The sequence below is a fragment of the Alexandromys fortis genome, unplaced genomic scaffold (genome assembly GCF_014885135.2).
Source record: "Alexandromys fortis isolate MF-2015 unplaced genomic scaffold, M_Fortis_MF-2015_v1.1 scaffold_307, whole genome shotgun sequence".
In the NCBI taxonomy this organism is placed as follows: domain Eukaryota; kingdom Metazoa; phylum Chordata; class Mammalia; order Rodentia; family Cricetidae; genus Alexandromys; species Alexandromys fortis.
This window is the reverse complement of record NW_026068205.1, coordinates 852244-877460: the sequence shown is the minus strand read 5'-3', so window position 1 is coordinate 877460 and position 25217 is coordinate 852244. Positions and strand designations below refer to the sequence as shown.

The following is a 25217-nucleotide window of genomic DNA, read 5'->3' as shown; positions in this document are numbered from 1 at the left end:
ACACACACACACACACACACACACACACACACACACACACACCACACTATGAGTAGCATTCCCAGCAGGGCAAGAAGTCTGTATACAATTTAGCTGAGTCTATTGCTTGGAATTCTATAAGGCTGACATCAAGGTGTCTGGTTAACAGCATTCTTGTCAGAAGGCTGTCATGGTAGAGGGCCCACTTGGAAGCTCTCTTAGGTAGAATGTATTTCTTAGTGGCTATGGGATTAATGTAATCATACTTTAAAAAGATTTAGTTGAAATATAATACATAATTTCCTGCTCATTCCATTTAGTATTACTTGTATGAACATGGTTGACTGATTTCAGGACTGACCACTTGGTGTTGGATAATCAGTGAGGGAGCTCATCCATGGAGAAGTTTATTTCTCCCTCTCTCAACATTAGTATCACTCATGGAACCTTGAAAGCACAGTGCCTAAACTAGACCTCAACAAGGACAATAGAGTTGAAAGTGGGAAGTCTCACAGGACCCCACTTATGGACAAAGAACTTTAGGCAACTAATAAACATTTCTTTACATTCTAATGATGAGTGTGGAGACAGACACAGGAAGAGAGGTTTCAGCACACTCATCATGCTACTGAAGTAATTCCTTCTGCATGACCACCTGCATTCTTTGACCTTTGCTACATTTTAAGTTATAGCACTGAGAATACATCCTCAAAGAGAAGCTGTGACACCAGGAGGTAGGGGTCATGGAGCATCCTGTATTCGTTTAAGTCTTTACAGTTTCTTGGAAACTTATCTCTGAAGATGTTTGGGAGCAAGAGAAAAGGCCGAGTGTGGTGGTGTGGCATCACCTTAATTCTAGCACTTGGGAGGCAGAGACAAGAGGGTCTCTGTGAGTTTGAACCAGGACTACATAGTGAGACCCTGTATCAAGAGCAACACACACACACACACACACACACACAAACACACACGCAAACACACACACACACACACACACACAGAGAGAGAGAGAGAGAGAGAGAGAGAGAGAGAGAGAGAGAGAACAAGATAAACACATCAAGAAGTGAAAAGATAAAATACAGTAGTCTACATAAAGAAAGGGGATTCTAAGCTGTGCTGTAATATGAATGAAACTTGAAGACACAATTTTCAGCAAACTAACTCAAACATGAAAAGAAAACTGGCAGATTCTTTTACTAACGTGAGGTAATATAGACTGAATGTCCTCCAAAGGCTCAAGTGTTGAAGGACTAGTTTCCAGTCTGTGCCCACTGTTAGGAGATTGTAGGACCAAAGAGAGGTTCTAGAACAGGTCCTTGAATGAGACTGCCTACTTTCCTAGCTCTACAAGCTGAGCATTTTTTCATGCTGATTTTCTGTCTCACCACAGGTTCAAAACCATTGGAGATGATTGACTATTGATTGATGATGTTTCTGAAACCAAAAGTCAATATAAAGCCTTCCTCCTTGTGTATTCATTACCTCAGATAGTTTGTTCAGGAATTAGAAATCTGGGACAAAGTACAGTATCAAAATTCAAGGGACAGAAAATACAGGGTTGATTTCAAGGAGGAGGGGGAGTGGCCAATAGAATGTTTCAGAAAAGAAGAATTGATGGAATGCGTGGATATGAAGAAAGAAGTTTCTAAGATGAGATTGTTTCATGTGACTATAGGGGTTGTCTAGTCGAAACCTGCAGAGCTACCTAGGAAAATGAGGATGCAGAAGAATCAAGGGAGGGTCTAATTCCAGTGCAAAGACCAGTATAAAGACCAGAAAGAGCAGGTGCTGAAACCGAAGCCCAAAGGTCATATGTTAGAAAATGTTTCTTTACACAGTGGAGTATAGTTGCTTCTGTTCTTTTGGCCTTCATATTTTGAATGAATCTCTTTCAAAATATAAATAGGCCATCTATCTCTACTAATTGATTGATGTGTGATTTTTCATGGCGGGATGTGAACAAAATTTGTTCACCACAGACAGGGAAACAAGGACGGACCAAAGAATTTATTCCACCCTTCCCTCATCCACAAAGAAATGTTTCAATTTAGAGGAAATAGGTATACAGTATTAACCTCTATTCCCAAACATTTTATCTAGGTATCAAGTGATCCAGACAAGGCAGGAAGTAGAATGAACCATCACTGTGAGAACTGTGAGAACTGTGGGAACATTTTCAGTGAGAAAAGATGGGAACACTGTGCAGTGGGTGGTGGTGACAGCTGTATGACAATGTGAATGGACTTAGCGCGACCTTAGGCAGTACATCTTCAGTAGCTAAAATATCAGTCATTGTGTAGTTTATATTCTTCGGTATTGATAGTGTCTGAGATAAATGAGTCACTGTGGGAATAATAAAGCATCCTTCTCATTGTACAGCCATTTCAAGGATTATTAATTCATCATTATAAGAAATTTTCTGAGATTCTACTGAATCTTAGTGAAAGTGAAACTGAAAAGTCCACTTTGGAAATTGAGGAATACAGTCAATTCCTGGCATTCACTCCTCAGCTCGGAAACAGGGGAGTAGGTAAGGGAGGCATTGCTTTTTGTTTTTATCTTGGATAAGGTTGTGTTGGCTCTGTCGGCTGTTTTGTGAACTGTGTGAAGAAGCAAACTTTAAATGGCAGAAAAGATGTTCTCAGCTTGTGCTGGATATCCTACACAGGAAGAGGGAAAACAAAACGCTCAGCATGGAGGTAGGACAAAGAATCATATACACTGTCAGGATTGGTGGTTTTTCCTATGTGATTTCCTAGACGCCTTACCCATTATCTCTCCCTTTCCCCACTCCACTTTTTCTCTAAGTGGTTTAAAACAAAATTTAGCTACTGTAGAATCGTATACACACACACAAACTCCAGAAAAACGTGTTTAGCAGGTAAGGGATTCCTTTTTACAAAGTCTCACACAAGGACTGGACTTAAGATAGGATCTCCAGAACTCAGTTAATGCCCATTACAGACTCCCCTGTCTGTAATCTCAATACTCCTACTGTGAGTTGGAGGGCAGAGATAGGAGAGGATCATGGAATCTTTCAGATCAGCTAGCCTGGAGCATGCATCAGCAATTAAGTGACCTTTGTTTAATCAGTGGGCGACCTGGGCCTATCAATACCTGTGTTGTCCTCTGACCTCCATATTATACCTGTGTTGTGCATGCATACAAGCAAACGTGCACACACACTCGCGCGAAAAATATAAATTATTTCAAAAAGATATATCATTTCATGATGAGAAAACAAGTGAAGATTCCCTCTATGGACAGGTATAGGGGTTAAAATCCCAGGAAGTGTTGGTCAGACTAAAACATATTTTATTATGGTCAATGTAACTATCCTGGATATAAGGATTAATAGTAGTTTAACCTATTATTTCTGAGTTTTATGCCCACCTACATTTCTCACAATATCTTTTAAGTTCTTATTGAAATATTATAATTCCTTTTTTTTTTTTTTTTTTTTGAGACAAGACTCACTATAATGACTTTGCTATCCTGGAACTCAGTATTTTAAACCAGGTTGGCCTTGGACTCATATAAATCCACTTGGTTCTGTACCTCCCACACTAAGTGCTGGAATTAAAGGCTTACGCCACTACAGCTGGCTATTGAAACACTATCAAAATATACATTATCCTCAAATCACAGACAAATATATAAATTCAATATAAGCATTTTTCCAAGATGACAGATTCAGGAGAAGATATAAAACCTTACTCTAAAAAAAAGCATCAAGAAATTTGAAAGTGTTGAAGGAGAATCATGACAGCTGTACTCAGAGCACTTGGGAGGATAAAGAAAGAGAATTGCTGAGTCTAAACCAGCCTGGGGTAAAAAGAGAGTTCCAACCCAGCATGTGATACAGAATAAGGTTTTGTCACAGAACAATGACCACAAAATGATTTTAAAATACTGAAATCATTTACTTTGGCTATAATTAATTGAAATAAGAAAAATAATTATAGCCAAATGTGATAGCATATCTAACCTCAAGCCCAACATTGGGAAGCTGAGCCAAAGGATTATGAATTTGGAACCAGCATGAGTTGGACAGCAAAACCCTGGTCTAGAAGTTCTGAGCACCAGGAATACTTTCTGTCATGATGATATTGGGTGGAATGTTCTTTGATGTCTGTTAAGCTAGGTGACTTGTCAACTTTTCTAGTCTCTGATGCTTTTCTGCTTCTTTGGTTGACTATTAAGATACCCTCGTTGACACCTTCTTGAATATATCTTTGTTGTCTTTTGTGTCTTCAGTACTTCCGGTGTTTGTTTCCTATGCTTGTGGCTGTCTTGTTGAGTGCTATTTGTTTCCAACAATCTAATACGACAGAGTCCATTAGGTTTTATGAAATGCTTTCTCTCTGTATTGAAATGATCAGATGGCCTTTCTTGCCTTTATTTCCTTACCAAACGTGCATCATTGCAATTCAACTAGGTCCTGATGCGTTTCCATGCATTCCTGGAATAGTAATGATGTTTCAGTACTTTTCAAATCTAAATAAAAGATTTATAAAAAAAAATTAAAAAAAAAAAACCTTACTCTATTTAGTACCAAAGGGCTCATGCTGTTGTTGAGAGTCCCGGTGGTCAAGACTGCCCCTAATGAGCCTTATACCCATGGTACTATGGCTAGACATGGGAATCTTCCATGATTTATATTACATTTCTAATTGTCAAAGTAATGAAAAGTAAAACGTACTACTTATAAAAAGGTAGCATACAGCGACAATCTGCTTGAGTGAATCAGCAAACAGAAAAATGTGGAAAATTAAGTCACATTCCTTTCTACGAACCTGGCTTGAAGCGTGTGCTTCTTTCAGCTTCAAAGAAGCTTATCTGATAAGTCTACAGTGTCTTTCCTATAATTGTCGTGGACACTGCATTTTTGCCTGCTGTCTGTTTCTTAGGGATAGGTCACGAAACAGGACTGGAATTACCATTCTCCCCACCCACAACAGACACAGCCTAAGAATTCGTGTTAGCCAACTTTCCAATATGAAGCAAAGTCTCCCCTTCCTCCTGTGACGGTTGAGTCATCCCCTGCTAGATAAGAACAGCTACTTAAACTGCACCAGAAGCTCACTCACTGGCAGTTGGTTGAGGTCCTTGACTGCTTCAGCTTCTCATTTTTGGCATGAATTTGGAAATGACTTTTGATGGCAAGATGAAGTCTGTGAACGAGCAGCCTGACCAGAAGTCATGTCATAAGAAGGCTAAAGGTACCAGGGATGGGCGGGTGCTTACAGAGACAGAATGCCAGCTCAGCTTAGAAATTCAAATTAAATGCTCAGGAGAATGACTTTAAAAAGCAAAAACATTAGAATATCAGGAAATACAAGAGGCTAATACTACTTATTTAGAAGAACAGCAAGCAGAACTCAAGCTAATAACTTGCCTTCGCTACATCTTTGCTGTAAGCTGTTATCTCTTTACATTAGTGACTTCTCATTATCCTGTAGGCTTCAAGAGTGCTGCCGATATTATCTCCCTCTACAGAGAGCGAAGCCAGAATCAGGATTAATGAAGTCGTTTATTTTTGTGGAACCATATAAAGAAAAACTATAGGGAATGCTTTCATCCAGAGCACACAGTATTTTTATATGTGTTGTTAAAGTACTGTAAAAATCTGAAGTGCTTTATGAATTATCTAAAGCGATTCAGTATATTCAGTATGGCTGAGCACACATTAGACTTGGTTGTCTATCATTGCTTAGAAAACTTATAGTTTATGTTTGGCCAATACAGTAAATTGAACCACTTAGGTTTAATTGATAAGCTCAATTACGTAGACAACTACAGAAAAATGCCTATTATTTTATAAAATTAAGAGAAAAGAGGCTGGGAAGTGGTGGTGCACACCTTTAATCCCAGGAGTCTGGAGGCTGGAGGCAGGGGCAGGTCAGCCTGATCTACAGAGTGAGTTCCAGGACAGCCAGGACTACACAGAGAAAGTGTGTGTGTGTGTGTGTGTGTGTGTGTGTGTGTGTCTAGGTGGGGGTTGGTGTGGGTACGAAACATAGAAAGTGGAAGAAAGATAGACTGTGTCTGTAAACAAGACTGGAATCTTTCCGTGGGTAGAATAAGGGCGAGTATGGTGTGATTTAATATACGAGTGGCTGAACTAGCTCAGAGTGAAGACAGTACTGGGGTTTAGTAATAAACCCAGCAACAGTTGAACTAGCTTGTTGTGAAGAATTGCAAGTGTTTAACAGTAGATTCAGGAGATAATGTCAGTCAGTGATTTGTTCAACCATTCATTCATTATTTGTGCAATAACTATTGCTTGCCTGACTTTTGCGATAAATATGACTAATTCTTTAAGGTCCCTGGTTAGATTAGTGACCTACTGTGAACTGTATGTACTAGGCACTGAATTCAGTGAGGGAGTATTTGTTTCTTTATTGATTGACTAAGGGTTGTTTTCTGACTAAAATCCGTAAGTCAGGTGAATTAGACCACAAAAATTTCTGCCGCTGAGATGGGGGGAAGGTATCTTGTAGATAAAAGGAATATGCGTCTTCGTTTCACATGGGTGGCTCACGGGATTGGTGTTTTCATTTGAGCCGTGGGTATTACAGTGTTGAATGAGTGCTGGAGTGTGTGAAAGATAAAGGTGTTCTTACACACAGCTACATGGTGCCAGGTGCCAGGATTAGGTAACCATTTGTAAAAGTTATTCCTCTCTTCTATTGCCTCCCAGCTCAGCACAAGTACAGAGACAGAAATTGTTGAGGCAGAGGATAAGCTGTATTTCCTCCAGTCACAATGCCTATCTTTTAAGAAAGGCATCTATAGAGTCTAACAGAGATTCTTAAAACATGAGAACTCTGTGAATATATTTCCCTTGATTGACTTGAACATTTACCACATTTATACCGAAACCTTGGTAATGCAATACACCAAGCCTTGTGGCTTACTAGTATTAGATTAAAGGCCTGTGTTTGGAGTCAGATCTGGTACTGCACTAGGGAGGCTGAGGCAAGAAAATTCACCAGCCTGAGGCCATCCTGGTTTACTTAGTGAGTTCCAAGACAATGTGGACTACAAAGTAAATCTTGTCTCAAGCAAGAACAACATAAAACCCAAAAATCTACCTCCTAAGTTTTATTGTATGTGTGCTCTCAAGCTAGTGACTGAAGCTTCTGGTTTCTTCTTTACATAGAAAGGAGAACATTATCAGTGTTCCGTTTGTCTTACAGGGGAGGAAGCCTAATACATTGCGTGTGATGTTTTTCTCTTGCGTCTGTAATGCCTGTAGTTATTCAATACTGGGATACATAACTGTACATTCTCATGTCAGAGTTATGTCTTGCGTCAGAGCTGCATGGCTTGTTTTCATAAATAAGGCGACTTTTTCTCTGGAGATAATAGGTCTAGATACCTGATCTTACTTCACATCAGCCACCATCATTATGAGAATCCCAGCTGGAATAACGTTTTTAGCTGACTCGGTACACTTCAGAGAGGAAATATCTAATGATCTCCTGCCGTACTGAGCACTCAGTTTTATTTTTCTACTTAATGTAGGGGGTTTGCCACACTTAACCTAAGCACAAGGCAAGCTATTGCTATCAGTCAAGTGCATACCAAGGCTTTGTCCCTAGTTTCCTTTGGTAAATAACTCTAGTTTCAAGAGGCAGTTTTGTTAGAATGAAAATTGAATGGTATGATATCAGGCACAAAATTTCTTGAGGAAATCTCAGGTGTCTGATTAAAATATTTTGCTTGATGTCTGACAGCAGTTTGCACTATATTACTTAAGAGTACCCGTACTCATGTGTGTGTAAATGTCAGCTGTTACTTAGGAATACCTGTGTCCATGTGTATGTAAAAGTCAGGCTTTCTGCACCATAGATGGAGTTAGGCTGCACTGAGAGTTCTTCCAAGGACACTGTGCATAGAACAGATGAAGTTAAAGCTTTAGAATCAAGTATTTGGTGTTGGATGCCCCACTGAACCCCAGCTGTTATTTTATCCCATGTCAGTCCATGAGCAATTTGCTTCAGTTCCATAACCATCCATCGTTCCACCTGCACATATGCAGGTCCTGTGAGGGTGGGGAGGGGGCTAAGACGTGCAGGGCACAGAGCAAGACAAGATCCAGAGCCCAGCTTGATGATCTATCTGCCTTTGCTGTTTTCAATTTTCTGGTTCTCCTTCCTTGCAGGTTTGCTTTTTCTTTTGTCCCCATGGTGGTGCCCTGTTGCTATGGTTCTCATCATCGTTTGCCTGGGGTTATCAGTGACCCTTATTATACAGTGGATGCAATGTAAGTGTTAAAATAAGGAACTGGAGGTGGGGGATGGGTTTGATGAACACATCTGGTAATAACTATAAGTGTGTCTAGATTTAGACTTATTTTGGGCAAAATGCTTTGAGAAGAAGCCAAGAGTTTAATGTATATATTGTGTTCTTCCCTCCACCAGAGAGGAGCATGGAGGGAGATTATTCACAGTAGAGTGTTTTTGTTTTGTTTCATAATTTCTTGGATGAGCCTATTTGCATTCTAGAATAATTTGATAATAACTTGAAGGTTATAATACATAGGGTTATCTGAGCAACTCAAGAGGAAAAGAAAACCCATTTAGCTTCGTTTGGATGGATCTGATAAACTGTTAAAAATCTTAATTGCCTCCTTAAAGTAGGTAAAACATTAACAGCAAAAAGTACTTTGAATTTATAACATGTAGGAAATTGGGGATACTAAGAGGGAAAAAGAAGGCACGAGAAAAAAAGACCAGAGTGGCCAAGAAGTAAAGATAAGGTTGTCTCTGCATTAGCCTGCAGGTTTCAGGACTGAATTATTCTGCCCGTCAGATTCAAAATACAAGGTCCCAGAAGCACCACTTGTTTCCTACGTGTCTAAGTCTGGGCAATTTTTTGTTTTGTTTTTGTTTGCTTGTTTGTTTTAAATTGTCTGTGGGTGCCTGAAGCTTTTCCTAATGAGGTGCAGGGGATCCCACTCGATGGCAGCAGTCTGAAGTGAGGTGTCCATCACTATCCAGCAGACTCAGATCAGGCCTTGAAGCAGAGGGTCAGCAGCAAGTTGCATTAGAACTGAGCTGCAGTCCCAAAACAGAGTTCATTTCTGCCTGATTACACAACACTCGTTTCATCTCCACCACCCCAAACTGTTCTATGTCTCAAATGAAATTTACTCTCAATGATACCGTACAGAAATTCACAAATATTTCATGGGTCGTTGCCTTAAAAATGAAAGCAAAGTTCCTAAATAAAATTAGGAAGTATGTGGTATAGACAGAGCTAAAGAGGAAATAAGCGAATAAATTGCTACTGGCATTTCCTCCTGTGCACCAGAGTCTAGGGGGGAGGTAACTAGATTGCCAATATTATATCTGTTCCATTATACTATTTCTTTCTTTCTTTTTTTTTTCCGAGACAGCGTTTCTCTGTAGCTTTGGTGCCTGCCCGGAACTAGCTCTTGTAGACCAGGCTGACCTCGAACTCCCAGAGACCTGCCTGCCTCTGCCTCCCGAGTGCTGGGATTAAAGGCATGTGCCACCACCGCCCGGCAACTATTTCTTTTTTTAACTTACTTTAAAAAATTTTTTTTTTTCATTTTACACACCAACCCCATTTCCCCCTTCCTCCCCTTCTATGACTTTCCACATCCTCCATCCCACACGGCAGCCACTCCTCAGAGGGGATAAGGCCTCCCTTGGGGAGTCAATGAAGTTTGGCATACCAAATTGAGGCAGGGCCAAGCTCCTCCCTCCTGCATCACAGCTGAGCAAGGTATCCCACCATAGGAAATGGGATTTAAAAATCCAGTTTAGGCATCCAGGATAAGTCTTGGTCCTATTGCCAGCACAAACCCCACCCCAAACAGATCAAACAACATAACTGCCGTCCACATTCAGAGGGCCTAGTTCAGTTCCATGCAATTTCCCAGATGTCAGTCTAGCGTCTGTGAGCTCCCAGCAGCTCAGGTAGGCAGCTGTCTCTGTGGTTCTCCATCAAGATCTTGACTCCCATTGCTCATGTGATCCCTCCTCCCTCTCTTCAGCTGAACTCCAGAAGCTCAGTCCAGTGCTTGGCTGTGGATCACTGCATCGGCTTCCATAAGTTACTGGATGTAGGTTCTATAATGACACTTAGGATAGTCACCAATCTAAGTATAGGGGAAGGCCAGTTCAGGCACCTTCTCCACTGTTGCTAGGCGTCTAAGCTGGAGTCACCCTTGTGGATTCTTGAGAATTCCCTAGCACCAGGTTTTTCCCAAGCCCCATAATGCCTCCGTCTATCAAGTTATCTCTTTCGTTGTTCTCCATCTCCATCTCTCCCCCAACTCAACCATCTCGGTCCCTCATGTTTCTATCCCCCATCTCCCTCCCAGTTTACCCAGGAGATTTTAACTATTTCCCCTTTCTGGGGCCCTCCATGAGCATACATTTTAGGGTCTTCTTTTTTATTTCTCACCTTTTCATTACTTAAAAATTTTTATTTTACTTCTTTATTGTTTGAGAATTTCGCACTCATATATATATAATCCATTTTGATCAAGCACATCCCCATTCTTCTCCCACAACCCTCCTTTTCCTCTGAATTTCATGTGTTCTGCTTTTAATTTTTAAACCACTTACTGCTGCCTGTCTGGGCATGAGTATAGGGCCATCTGCTGGAGCATAGGGAGTCTCACACGAACAACATTCATGAAGAAAACTGACTCTTCCTTTCCAGCAGCAACCAATTGCCGATAGCTCCTCAAGTAGGGGTAGGATCTGCAGAGCTCATCCTCATCCTTTGCCTTTATTTTTTTTCTCTCCAAACTAAACATAGAACCCAGGGGCTTTAGCATGCTGACTAAGCCCTCCCCCATTGAGTTATAACCCTACCTGTCACCCCTTTGCCACATCCTTTTGCCACTACCTGCACCTTATTACCACTCCCACTATTACATTTATTTTGTGTATAAATCTCAACAAAAATAAAGCTGTTAAATTTTTATTAAGAAATATCTGCATGGTTATAATGAAAATTGCAATAGATATGCAATTACAAAAACAAAATTGAATAACTTCAAGGTCCATAAATTCTGAATAAATTTCGGTAATTGCCCCACAGCCTTTCAAGTACATTTGTTCTTCCATTGCTGTTCAGATTTATAAAGCATTTCTGTCAACACTCACATGTTGAGAAGAGAGATTATTTGAGTCTGTGTTGACAGCGTTTATACTGCAGCGTTTATACTAGAGAGGAGAGGCTGAGTTTTAATTTTCTGTGCTTTAGTACTCCAGGTATCTGACCTCCTAAAGCAATACCAAGCAAACCTTACTCACCAAGAACATATCCTGGAGGGACAGATCTTAGCCCAGCAGCAAGCAGCAAATGCTTCAGAGAAGAAACTCAAGGAAACTATAGACACCCTTACCTTGGAGCTGAAGGAGAAATCCAAAGAGCAGGAAGAACTTCTGCAACAGAACGTGAACCTCCAAGAAGCCCTGCAGAGAGCTGAAAACTTTTCAGGTACATGAAAGAGGCAGTGAGGAAGGGTGGTGGTGGATGTTCTGCTCAGTCTTAAATAGGTTTCACACAGCTAGCACCCCACGTATAGGCCATGCCTTTAGAATGCCCTACACAAGCCCTTTGCCACTGCCATTTCTACTCTAGTCTGTGTTAAGTCTTGTAAACATCTAATTTGATGGACCCCTCCTTTTCTTCCTTTTTTCTTTTCAATTTTAGCTTTGAGATTTGTATGCCATCCTGTCCCGTCATTGCCTTTGCCACAGATATGTTATTATTTCCTTCCAAATACATCTTAATTGCTGGTTTTCCTTTCCTTGAGAGTCTTCCTGTTATTGTAATTCCTTATCACAGCTACTGTGTTTGCTCCATTCTGAGACACTGTTTCTTAAAAGGGCACTACATCTGTTGAAGTACAACCCATAGAGGTCAGTTGACTTGGAAGGTTTAGGTAGGTACTTCAGGTTGAGCAAAAATAAAAGGTCTAGAAAGTGAGTTTGTATAGGAATTGAGATGACTCCATCTGTCTAAAGGGATTTGTAATCTAGGGAACAGACCATGTAGGAAGACAATGAACAGATTATGCTGCCAAGTTTTGTGCTAGTACAGGAACTTTCTACATTATTGAGTGTTTTGCACTCTGTAATCAAGCGAGGTATATGCTTCTAACTACGGAGTTAGGTGTGCAGAGTCAGACAACCCTTTCTTGGGGAGTGCACGAATGAGGATGCTCTTTTCAGGATTAGAACTTAAGCACCTTTCAAAAGTACACTTCCCCACCTTGTTGCTTGTCTGCCTAAAAGTTCAGTTGTGCAGTTTTGTTAAGTAAATATTATATAGTAATGTATGGATAGCCACTTTATTTTGTATAGACAAAAATGTTGAGAGGAGGATAGATTTTAACAATAATGATAATGTGTGGTTTGATGTAAAGTTACTCAGTTTGTAAATCTTTTCAGGCCCAGCATGGTGGAACATACCTTTAATCCTAACATTGGGGAGACAGAGTTAGGTAGATCCCTGAGTTCAAGACTGGCATTGTCTACATAGTGAGTTCCAGCCAGGGCTACATAGACAAATAAATAGACAAATAAACCCTTTCAGTATTAAAGGGGCAATTTAACTTTGAAAAAAAATCAGAAAGTTTTAGAAAAACTGACTTTTGACTAGTGTCACGCTGGTGACCATGTCAGAGAAGCAGTAGGTGACAATTGACTTCAGGATGTTAACACACCAGGAGGAGCATCCTTGATGGTGAATCTTGGATAGGCAAGGTCCTGAAATCATAGACCACAGAGTATCTTTCTTTTGCTGTTACTTTACATATTTGCCCCTGCCATCTTCCTCTGTTATCTGGTATGTGCTAATGGGTGGGGTGAGATGTCCACTGTCTGTAATGTAGTATGTTTATCTCATGGAAACACCCTACTCTATTGCTGTTTTTTTTTAAAGATTTATTTATTAATTATGTATACAACATTCTGCCTCCATGTATGCCCACATGCCAGAGAAGGGTGCCAGATCTCATTACAGATGGTTGTGAGCCACCATGTGGTTGCTGGGAATTGAACTCAGGACTTCTGGAAGGGCAGTCAGTGCTCTTAACCTCTGAGCCATCTCTCCGGCCCCTCTATTGCTGTTTTTTAACCTGTGGATCATTATGAAGATAATTCCTTCCTAAATTATACTGTCTAATTGATAATAGTAGTATTAGTTTATACAGAGTTCTGGTGATTAAAAATAGATACAAGGAATTGTCACACAGCTAGAGACTATGAAATTCACCTATGGAGCTGAACAAGATTGCAGTTCAGGTTAATGATTTAAGGAAAATAATTGAGTCCTCAGGAACCAGACTGTCTCTAATTCTCTTAGTATTGAATGATGTATTTACAAGTTTTGGTGTGTATCATGAGTTGAAACAAAACCTTAAAATAACTTCAGAATAGATCAAAGGTTTTGGTAATAGCTTTGAGATGAAAAAAAAAAAAACAGAAGACAATCTGAAGTTCACAAGGACACATAGCGGAATTATAGGTTCAACAACACAAAGCGACTTTCAATTGTTGCTAGTTGTTACATTTTCTTTGCTGGGCTTGCTTGGTAATCAAAGGATATGATTACTTCTTTGTGCCCGTTTTTGCCCTCAATCTCCTGATATAAGAAACTAAAGACTTAAAGTAGGACTGCCTGATTCTTTTTCATATTTAAAAGTTTAGGTTTGTGATTCCTTTTAGTTTCCTTATATGATTACCTTTCAAGATAAGTAATAAAGTAACTGGTCCTTTTTTTTAACTGCAAAACTGCAGCTTGCCAGTAAGGACCTGACTGAGAATATCTTGCTTGCCTAAATGGTAATCTATAGGAAGTTGACTGGATATGAATGTAAGTGGATTCTTGGGTAATTTGCTTTCTACCTGTTATATATGTTTACTCTTGTAAGAGATGTTGAAAACATGCTATTTTTACTTGTATTCATTCACTTGAAATTTTCACTTAAAAATAATGCAAGCACATGGTAATTTTTATATATAATATAAAATTTATATTTATATTACAGTTTGTAAGATTTTGTTGCAATATTTAAGTTATAAGAAAAAGAATAAAGATAGAGTTAAAATGGGCTAGAAGGAAGACACCAAGAATGAGAGTTAGAAGTGCAACATCAAGAATGGTAGAGTTAAAAGGAACTAGAAAGGAAAAAAAAGAGTTAGAAGGAAAGTTTCAAGAAGGAGAGAAGGAAATCACCAAGAAAACAAAGAGCAGAGATGCAAAAGAAGAACAAAGGAAGGTCTGAAAGCAACCATCAAGAGACTTGTGACTGTCTTTTTCTCTAACCCCTCAGATAAAAATGTCTAGTATGTGCTAACACTGTGTGGATTTTCTTTTGAGCCCTATGCTGCAGCAGCCTTTCAAGTACATTTATTTCTCCATTGCTGTTCAAATTCATAAAGCATTTTTTGTCAACACATGCTGTCAAGATAGGCTATTTAAGTCTGTGATTTAATGTTCTGGGCATTCAGTAACAGCGTTTGTACTAGAGAGGAGAGGCTGAGTTTTAATTCTCTGTGGTTTAGTACTCCAGGTATCTGACCTCCTAAAGCAATACCAAGCAAACCTTACTCACCAAGAACATATCCTGAAGGGACAGATCTTAGCCCAGCAGCAAGCAGCAAATGCTTCAGAGAAGAAACTCAAGGAAACTATAGACACCCTTACCTTGGAGCTGAAGGAGAAATCCAAAGAGCAGGAAGAACTTCTGCAACAGAACGTGAACCTCCAAGAAGCCCTGCAGAGAGCTGAAAACTTTTCAGGTACATGAAAGAGGCAGTGAGGAAGGGTGGTGGTGGATGTTCTGCTCAGTCTTAAATAGGTTTCACACAGCTAGCACCCCACGTATAGGCCATGCCTTTAGAATGCCCTACACAAGCCCTTTGCCACTGCCATTTCTACTCTAGTCTGTGTTAAGTCTTGTAAACATCTAATTTGATGGACCCCTCCTTTTCTTCCTTTTTTCTTTTCAATTTTAGCTTTGAGATTTGTATGCCATCCTGTCCCGTCATTGCCTTTGCCACAGATATGTTATTATTTCCTTCCAAATACATCTTAATTGCTGGTTTCCCTATCCTTGAGAGTCTTCCTGTTATTGTAATTCCTTATCACAGCTACTGTGTTTGCTCCATTCTGAGACACTGTTTCTTAAAAGGGCACTACATCTGTTGAAGTACAACCCATAGAGGTCAGTTGACTTGGAAGGTTTAGGTAGGTTCTTCAGGTTGAGCAAAAGTAAGAGGTCCAGAAAGTAAGTTTATACAGAAATTGAGATGGCTCCATCTGTCTAAAAGGATTCGGAATCTAGGAAGCAAACAATGAACAGATTATGCTGCCAAGTTTTGTACTAGTACAGGAGCTTTCTACATTATTGAGTTTTTTGCACTTTGTAATCAAGCAAGGTATGTACTTCTAACTACTGAGTTAGGTGTGCAGAGTTATACACTTCCCATGCATGAATGAGGATGCTCTTTTCAGAATTAGAACTTAAGTGCCATTCAAAAGCACATTTCCCCACCTTTTTGCTTGTGTGACTAAAAGCTCAATTGTGCAGTTTTGCTACATAAAGATTATATAATAATATAATAGATACCCACCTCTTCATTTTCAGGTCCAGCATGGTGGAACATGCATTTAATCCTAACATTGGGGAGAGAGAGGCAGGCAAATCTCTGAGTTCAAGACCAGCACTGTGTACATTATGAGTTCCCACCAGGACTATGTGAAGATATCAAACAAATGAGTCCTTTCTGTCCTTTTAGTATGAAAGGAGTTATTTAACTTGGCAAAAATAAGCAGAAAGTTTTATACAAGCTGGCCGTTGACAAGTGTCAAATATATATTTAACTTTCTAGGGAAGGACCTTTCAATAAAATAAGAGATGCAACTCTTCAAACCAGATTTAAGGGAAGGAGGCTTAAATATCAAAGAAGGGAGTGTATACATATTCAGACAGTCAAAATCCCAAACAACAGACTTAGCCATGAAACAGTTTTGCATTTATCAACTTTAAACTGTATGGAATTCAGTCTGTATATGGACAACGAAGAATCTTTTCCTAGAGATGCCAGTCATGAACAATAAATCAGATACAGAACTCACATGCCTTTTTCTGGCATTTATTTTAGGCCTTTTGTTCCATTTTTTTGAATGTTAGATATGACCAATTAGTAAAGATTCCAGATGAATGTCTAATTAATCATGTTGCTTTAAGGAGAGTTTCTTGAAAGTGTCTAATTCCTTGCAATAAACTTTCTCAGTCTCAGAAAAAAAAAAGAAAGAAAATACTGTAGTGCTGAAATCCCAAGTGAAAAAAGCGATGTTACTTTTCTCAAATTTGAGGCAGCTTCTTTCTGTCTTACAAACAGATCAATAGAATGATTTGCTTAGAAGATAAGGAGAAGCAGAGTCTTCAAAAAGATAGATCTCTGCATTTAGCATCAGAATTGGTGCTTTTTTTAAAACAAATATGCAAATGCAAATAGATTGATAAAATGGCAGGTTCCACTTAGGTCCCCAAACCCTGGGCTCACAGCAGACTATTTCCTCAATTAGTTCATCCTCAGAGAAGTTTGAAAGGGTGTGGGCTACTGCTGCTGTAATAGCAGGACCATCAGGATGAGTATTTACTAAGAACGGATTTTTTAGAATGGTTTGCATAATATATCTGGGGAATGAATAATGGTTATCTCTCATTGGGTGGGTGGAGAATGTAACAGCTGTTTGGTCTGTGAGGCTGGATGTCTTAACTGTCATTGTCTGGTAGTGAAGGCCTGGAGTATTCATGGTGGTGATATTTTGTTCATGCTATAACAAATAAAGCTTGCCTGAAGATAACAGTGCAGGGTGAGCCACTAGTTACCCATAGAGAACAGGCAGATGGATCTCTGTGACTTCAAGGGCACCCTGGGCTGCATTAAATTGTTCGAGTGCCAAAGAGAAACAGAGCCAGACAGTGGTGGCTTATACCTTTAATACCAGTATTTGGGAGCCACACAACTTTAATCCCAACACCACAAGAAAGGTAGTGTAAATGGAGACCTTGCTTATGTTTCCTAGCTGTACAGATCCAAATAATCACACAGAAACTATATTAATTCCACTGTTTGACCAACAGTAATATTCCTAGCTAGCTCTTATATCTTAAATTAACTAATTTCTGTTAATCTGTGTATTGCCACAAGACTTTGGCTTACGAGTAAGGTTCTGGCATTTTTCTTCATCAGCATCTGCCTGACTCTGCCTTCTTTCTCCCTGCATTCAGTTTAGGTTTCCCACATACCTATATTCTGCCCTGCTACTGTCCAAAGCAGCTTGTTTATTAACCAATGCTAATAAAATACATTCAAAGCATACAAAGAGGACTCCCACACCAACTCCCCTCTACTGTCTAAATACAAAGGAAGGTTTTATTTATTTATTTATTTATTTTTTGGATTTTTCGAGACAGAGTTTCTCCGTAGTTTTTGGTTCCTGTCCTGGAACTAGCTCTTGTAGACCAGGCTGGCCTCGAACTCACAGAGATCCGCCTGCCTCTGCTTCCCGAGTGCTGAGATTAAAGGCATGTGCCACCACCGCCCAGCGGAAGGTTTTAATTTTAACATAATAAAATTATACATAACAAATCAGGTAGAAGCAAGAATTACAGATACAGTATTTTTTGTGAGTCTAATGTTTTATATCTAGTTTCTGTTTTATCATAACTAAAAAAAAAACTATACAAACCACATTAGCCTGGAAGTATTCCATAGGTTCTCATCTTCTATGGAAACAAAAGTAGAACCTCTTTTCCAAAGTAACATATCCTTAGACTCAATTTTTGAAGTCAAGATACCTTTGTGTTGGTTTAGATTTGCAGCCACCATAACCAAATATCTCTCAGCAGTTAGCTAACTAACTAAAAATCCAAAGAAGGCACAATAATATATATAATCAAGACTTTCTGTGTGATTCCATCTTTATGTGGCATATTTGTTTTATATTATTTTTACTGTCTCTTTAAAAGCTTTGTTTCATTATTTAAAACTATTTCTTTCTATAGGTGCCTATACCAATTTCCTTTTTATTTTTCTTAGGCCTACGTACATTTTCTGAGGACGCTATGACCCTTCCAGAGCTTTATTTCTGTCTGAATCTATCTTCATTGTATATCTGTAATCCTTTTTTGATTGTTGTTGGAAACTGTAAAGAAAGCATGTCTAGGTCAAGAGCAGCTGGTTTAGCTGTTGGTTCTACTCTGCTCAGCTTTCCAGCATGGCAGAGATCCATTTGCCACCAGCTCTGGGAGCCATGTTTACCACCCCAACTCTGGGAAGTAGTTGGCTCATGCTTCCACCAAATAACTTGCAGCATGCTTCCCACAAACCCCATTCAAGTGCTCCTTAACAAAACCTCCGGAAAGATACAGAGCCATTTGTGTCACAAACAGGATCCAGGGAGCTTTTTCTTAAAGGAGCCACACAGTTTTTGCTGCTAAAGCTGTCAGGAAGACTTCTGTAAAGGAGCTGTGCCTCTGCTCCCCAACAACAAACTGAGTCTGTTTAAAACCTTCAGCTACCAAGAAGCTCCAACTGACTCCAATTTTTGTGGATCTAGAAGCCCCCCTTAAAAAAATTTTTTTTTTGCCTTTATGTGGATATTCTAGCCAAATGTCGGGGTGTGATTATGTGAATGGAAACTGCACTTATGTTTCCTGGATGCCCAGACCTAAATAATCATATAGAAATGATATTAATTACAACACTGTTTGGTCAACAGCTCAGGCATATTCCTAAATAGCTTTTGTATCTTAAATTAACCCATTTCTATTCATCTGTGTATATTCATGCTGTGGCTTACTGGTAAGGTTCTGGTGTCTTTCTCCTTCAATAGGTACAAGGCATCTTTCTGACTCTGCCTTCTTTCTCCCTGCATTTGTTGAGATTTCTCACCTACATATATTCTACCCTACCACAGGCCAAAACGGCTTCTTTATTATCATTAAAATATATTCATAGTATACAGAGGGGAATCCCACTTCAAGGTGGAGACAGGAGTCATATGGCTGGGCAGAAAGAGAAATATACGGCAGAGGAGACAGGAGCTCAAGGTGTTCAGTCTGAGGACTTGTAGAGACAGGAGGTATCCATTTAGTCTAAGGATTTCTTAGAGGTAAGAACTAGTGTCTGGCTGCACTGCTTCTCTGCTTTTTCAATTATCACCCCCTAATATCTGAATCTGAGTTTTTATTACTAAGATTGATTAGAATTCTTTCTACAAGCTACTAAGCTTCACTCTATTTTTGAAGCTAGAAACAGCTTGTTATAATATCAGGGAATGAATGCCACCTTGTAATCAATGAACTTGCCTGCAAAATAAATGCACATGGGCACAAATGACAATGTTCTTCTTTCTCTGTCTCTGCGCTGACACAGGAAAGGGTCACCCATATTTAGGGGAGGTCCCACTTCAGGTAATCTGATCAAGAAAATCACTCACAGGAAGGTTGGCTTTTAGTTCATTTCAGATCCAGACAATTTGACAACCAAGGGTAATGAGGAGCTCTATCACAGATACTAAATACATAGTCAACATCAGTTTTAAATCCCTGATTTCTTCATCTTCAAATGAAGACATTAGTGGAGTCAATCTCTGAGTTTCGCAAACCTTAAATGAGTTTACATATTTGAAGGACTTCCAGAAGTTTGTGCACTTGATAAATAATATCTGTGTTTATTAAAGTTTATATGTAATGGTAGATGCAATATGATGACACACACACACACACAAGAAATATAGTTGATTTTAATACCACATAGAGAGGCATGCCTTTCTCATTTTGTTATAATACAGGCAAGTTGTCTAGACCTTTTCTTTAGTCCACAAAAACCTGATTTATTTACATTTACATACTGTGATGGGGTTAGACAAACTATGAAGGAAGTTTCACACTCTGCTTTACACTCTAACATGCCTTTTCTATTTTACGTTCTGCTTTCATTTTTCCAGAAATTTTCTATTCTATCCTTTATGTACACATTTTTGTTGTGCTATATAGATTCTCACTCTGTAGCCCAGATTGGCCCAAGACTTATTATTTAGACCAGATTGGCCTTGAACTCTAGGAATTCCTCCTGCCTTAGTCTCCTGTATGCTTGCAGGCAAGAACTACTATATTAGGTCTACATTTGCCTTTCTGGTAAAGCTTTCTTGTATAAATTTATCAGGTGTATTTGTGTTCCAATGAAAATTGCAATTATAATTTAACTTTTGTAAGGACTTGTTGTGTGGAGCGGCGGGCCACTTCTTACAGCCCTGCTCCTGGATGGCTAGCTTTACCCAAAATAATTACACGGAAACTGTATTCTTTTAAACACTGCTTGGCCCATTAGCTCTAGCCTCTTACTGCCTAACTCTCACATCTTGATTAACCCATTTCTATTAATGAGTGTAGCACCACGAGGTGGTGGCTTACTGGGAAGGCTCTTAACCTGCATCCATCTTGGAGAGGAGAGCTATAGAGTCTGCCTCACTTCCCTTCTTCCCAGCATTCTGTTCTGTCTACTCCACCTATCTAAGCTGCTGTCCTATCAAATGCCAAGCAGTTTCTTTATTAATTAATGAATGAAAGCAACAGATAGACAGATGACCCACCTACATCGAGGACTTTTCCCCATTTTGGTCACACTATAGAGCAAAAGGCAGTTTCTTATGTGTTACCACCACAGTAGGTTGGTGGTGACCATGCTGATGATCTGAAAGCTGTCAACACACAGATGTTGATAACATCTTTGCCTACTGCCTTTTCCCAGAGGTGGGTTTGCTGGACTCCCCATCAGATTTGCTGCTGAGAACATCTTATTTACTGACATTGAGAATGCTCATTTTATATCAATACAAAATTCTACCTGAATCAAACTTGTTCAAAAGAATGTGAGTTTCTATGCGAAATTTTTCTAGCATGAACATGTTTAAAGAAAGAAAAAGAAACAAAATTAACTGTAGTGAAATATTTTACTTAGCCCAAGCATGTGAAATATTAATTTAACATGATGCTATAAGGTTCTCAACAGGCTAGTCTGTTCTGATGCATGGATCTGATGAAGCTCTCAAAATCACATGTGTACTTTAAATGCAAAAACAGGTGACTGCAAACTTACCTCATTTCAGAAACCACATTGGTGACTGTATTGGACAACACATGGATAAAAGAAGAAGACAAAGTAACCAAAACTAATTCTGTTATTCAGAGAAATACAGTTTTTTAAATGCATGTCTAGTTTTGTAATAACAGAGTGGCTGAAGAAACATCCAGTTCTTTAACTCTTATTTTCATAATTTCAAACAAAATTTTAAAAAATATCAAATTCCAAACTTACATACCAATTTATTCCTTAAGAAGGGAAATAAAGCTGGGTGATGGTGGTGCATGCCTTAGGAGGCAGAGGCAGGTGGATTTCTGTGAGTTCAAGGCCAACCTGCTCTACGAGAGCTAGTTTCCAAGACATGCTCCAAAGCTACAGAGAAATCCTGCCTTGAAAAGAAAACCAGAATAAAGCAAAACAACAACAACAACAACAACAAAAATGAAATGAAATGCTAAATGGAAGTCAACCCAGTTTGCTAAAATCAGCATGTTTTAGCACTTCTTCTGAAGCACTCTCTTCTTCTTTTATAAACATAAAAGACAGAAAGAGGAAGTGGGAGAAGTTTGAGGAGGGGAAATCATAACCAAAATACCTTGTATGAAAAAATATATTCAATAAAAGAAAAATGTATAAAGGGAAATAAGGATTGCAAAGTTGGCTCAATTTTTAAGAGCACTGATTGGTCTTCCAGAGGACTTAGATTGGTTTTTCTGCATCCAGATAGCATCTCATCACCATTTGCTACTTCAGTTCTAGTGGATTTGATGCCCTTTTCTGGCCTCTGAGAGTATTACATGCATGTTTTGCACATACATGTATGCAGGCAAAATACCCATATACATAAAAGAAAAATAAAATGTAAAAAATGATTTAACAAAATGGAAAACAAAGATTCTGACCATTCTGGTATTTGTAGAATGTGGGTGTCATTCTATGGAAGAACTTAAGAAATGTTTTTACTCAGAAATCATCTGTTCTATTAATACTTCCTAGGTCCTTGCCCAGAAGACTGGTTGTGGCATAAAGAAAACTGTTACCTGTTCTCTTCAGAGTCATCTTACTGGACAAAGAGCCAAGAAACTTGCCTGTCTTTGGATGCTCAGATGCTACAAATTAATAGCGTAGATGATCTGGTGAGTCATTTGCGGTGATGATAATCAGGCTTAGGTTCCTGAGACAGTGTCTTAGAGTTTTATTGCCTTTAATGGATGCCATGATCATGGCTGTAGCACTGGACCCCGACAAATGGCAACTTTTAGAAGGACAAATATTTAATTAGAGCTGGCTCACATTTCAGAGGTTTAGTTCATTATCTGCATGCAGGAAGCATGGTAACACACAGGCAGATATGGTGCTGGAGAGGAGCTGAGAGTTCTACATCTGGATCCACAGACAGCAAGTAGAGAGTAACACTGGGCCTGACTTGAACTTTTGAAACCTCAACAAAACTCCACTTCCACTCTCTATGAGTCTCTGGGGACATTTTCATTCTAACCACCACAGGGAGGAACACTTGTTTGAGAGGGAAAAGAGCTGTTTTTCTGTCTGATTGCATACTTGGCCTTGGGCATATAGGATGTGTGATCTCAGTAGGCTTCTGTAAACATTGTCGTTAAACCACTAAGGGATGCAGAAGATCTTTTTGATAATTAGTTTGATGAATCTAAGGTCAGAGTTGTATCTTTTCGCAGAACTTCATCTCGCAAGCAACTTCCCATTCCACCTCACCATTTTGGATGGGATTGCACCGGAAGAAACAAAACGAACCCTGGCTGTGGGAGAATGGCTCTCCTTTGCGTCCTCACCTGTAAGTCCATTTCTCCTCTTGGGCACATTGTGAGTGTTCTATTCCTGACTGGACCTGTTTTGAAGCCACTGTCACATGCCACATATATCCTCTTCCTGTCAGATTGAAGAGTAGGGAATCAATAAAGTCCCAAGAGAAATCGCTATTTTCCTCTTCAGACCTTTGCTGGCATTTCCTCTCACATTATTGCTGATTTCAAACTCTGAGACAGAATTCGTTTCTAACACAATGATGCTAAATGCCATCCCCCCCCCTTTTTCTCTCCACCTGCAGATTTAAGATCAGGGGGATTCCATCCCAGACGCATCCATCAGGCACCTGTGTGTACATTCAAGAGGGAGCCGTTTTTGCTGACAACTGCATTTTAACTGCATTCAGTATTTGCCAGAAGCAGGCAAAGCTATTGCCAATGCCTTGAATTTAAAGATCCTGGAAGAACAGGAGAAGACCTTGGACTGTTATGAAATTTAAGCTATTCTTGCTTACTTGAATGTAAAACATGATTTCCCTGACAGCTGTCAGCAAACTACTACCTTCAGTTCACCTCAGCAGAGGCAAGGACCAGCAGCAGAGACTGGGGAGCCAGTTGGTTGACATCTTTGTTTCCAACGTTGTGAGTTCAATTGTTTACCAACAGCTTTGCTCTTTCCAAGCCTCCCAGCCAACCTGCAATCCTTCATCCCTTCCCTGTTTTAAATGATGACTCCTGCTTGACCTGAAATATCAGTCTCCTATACCTCAGAGTGTCTTTTGGAGCTGGATGGAAGGCAGAATATAGAGAGACCCTGCTAAAGTGCAGGCAGAAGGCTCAGGAGGAAAGTGTGTCTGAGAAGCAGCATGCAAAGAAACAGCACAGAGGAAAAGCAACCCTGCAAGCAGGGACTTGTGTCCCTGCTGAAGCCCCAGCATGATCTTTGTAACTGTGGTTCATCTCCAGACTGCACCATTTACATGTTTGCAGTTTTTAAATTTTATTTTATGCTTGTAGAGGGTTGCCTACATGTATTTCTGTGTGCCACATGAGTGCCTGATACCATTGGAGATCAGAAGTGAGCATACTGTCCCCTTGGAACTGGAATTTACAGATGGTTGTGAGACATTATATAGGTCCTAGGAATTGAACTCATGTCCTCTGGAAGAACAGCCAGTGCTCTTAAGCCTGAACTACCTCTCCAGTCACTGTGATTAGTTCTTGCATAAGTTATTTCTTCGTCTTTTCTCCATCAAACAACAGTATTGTGAATTTAACCCTTTAAAATAGTATTGTTTAGAATGATATAATATGTGCCCCCCCAAAAAAAAAAACAGACATTTTCCCTCTTAAGTTACACATCCTTTGTAGACAACCTCTCCTTGGTCTCTATGCTATGATTCAGAAACGTACATTACCAAAATGGAAGAAACTAAGTTTTGGGACAAGTTCTTAGAGCAGTATGAGTTGGATATAAAAATAGTGTTCTTTTGGAACAGATGGACTTAGAAGCTTCTATTTTCAAAGCTTCAATTCTCCACATACTTCCGAGACCTTTCCACTTCAAAGGAAGCAGTTCATTGTTTTAGGCCAGCAATTGTGTGTGTGTGTGTGTGTGTGTGTGTGTGAGAGAGAGAGAGAGAGAGAGAGAGAGAGAGAGAGAGAGAGAGAGAGAGAGAGAGAGAGATGCATCCTTGGGAAGATGAGACAGGGATAATTTTTCACTGGTAGCTTTGCTGTGTAATAAACTTACACTAAACTGAATTTGTAAATAATGTAAACTGTGGTGATCATATCACCATAGCCAAGGTGATGAACATATCTGTCACTTTTGTCCCTTCCCAATGTCTCCTTCCTAAAGCAAACACTGATCTGTTTTCAGCTTGCATTTCATAGAGTTTATATATATTTTTTTATGACAGGGTCTCACTATGTAGCTCTGGCTGGTCTGGAACTCACTATGTAGACCAGGCTGATCTCTGATTCAGAGTTTCTCCTGCCTCTGACTCTCAAGTGCTAAGATCAAAGGAGTGCACTGACACACATAACTCGTACAGTTTATGTGAATGGAATTACCTGTTATGTGATTTTGGTCCAGCTTTTTTTTTTCACTTGATGCTATTATTTTGGTAGGCATACATTTCCATCTCAGTGTTTTCATCAGTTTCTCATTCATTTTCAGTGTTGAGCATTCCCCTATGGGTACATACTGCTCATTGTTTATCTTTGTACTTGTTGATGTCATTTGGGTTGTATAAGGTTGGGTTCAATTACTAATAAAGCTGCTATGAATGTC

At 39.5% G+C, this 25217-nt stretch overlaps 2 protein-coding genes across 9 annotated transcripts in view; one reads left to right on the top strand and one right to left on the bottom strand.

Annotated features, from left to right (window-relative positions):
• The window catches only part of Tmem52b (transmembrane protein 52B), a 25869-nt gene extending 11053 nt beyond the window's left edge, over positions 1–14816 (bottom strand). The window contains exon 1 of one of the 6 annotated variants that reach the window (XM_050130188.1): positions 14686–14816. The gene's annotated coding sequence lies outside the window, so the exon portion shown is untranslated. Of the gene's footprint in view, positions 1–11374; positions 11478–14685 lie in introns of those variants that run through there. The other 5 variants (XM_050130193.1, XM_050130192.1, XM_050130191.1 and 2 more) reach the window with 5 other exon arrangements.
• Olr1 (oxidized low density lipoprotein receptor 1) lies at positions 3525–25217 on the top strand. Of its 3 annotated transcripts, XM_050130184.1 has the most exons (7): positions 3535–5201; positions 8150–8251; positions 11233–11469; positions 14544–14780; positions 22137–22276; positions 22835–22950; positions 23224–25217. In XM_050130184.1, exons 1-7 carry the CDS (start codon positions 5117–5119, stop codon positions 23366–23368), a joined length of 1062 nt encoding a protein of 353 aa, XP_049986141.1. In that variant the 5' UTR covers positions 3535–5116; the 3' UTR covers positions 23369–25217. The 3 variants fall into 3 exon arrangements, with proteins under 3 accessions (XP_049986143.1, XP_049986141.1, XP_049986142.1); XM_050130186.1 differs by lacking the exon at positions 11233–11469 and having other exon boundaries at positions 3525–5201; XM_050130185.1 differs by lacking the exon at positions 14544–14780 and having other exon boundaries at positions 3540–5201.

Bases quoted from the DNA above. Each gene is read 5' to 3' on its own strand.
- Olr1 (XM_050130184.1), top strand. From the start codon at position 5,117: ATGAATTTGGAAATGACTTTTGATGGCAAGATGAAGTCTGTGAACGAG. The intron at 11,470-14,543 runs GTACATGAAAGA...TCTGTGGTTTAG, and splicing joins GAGAGCTGAAAACTTTTCAG to TACTCCAGGTATCTGACCTC. The intron at 14,781-22,136 runs GTACATGAAAGA...AATACTTCCTAG, and splicing joins GAGAGCTGAAAACTTTTCAG to GTCCTTGCCCAGAAGACTGG.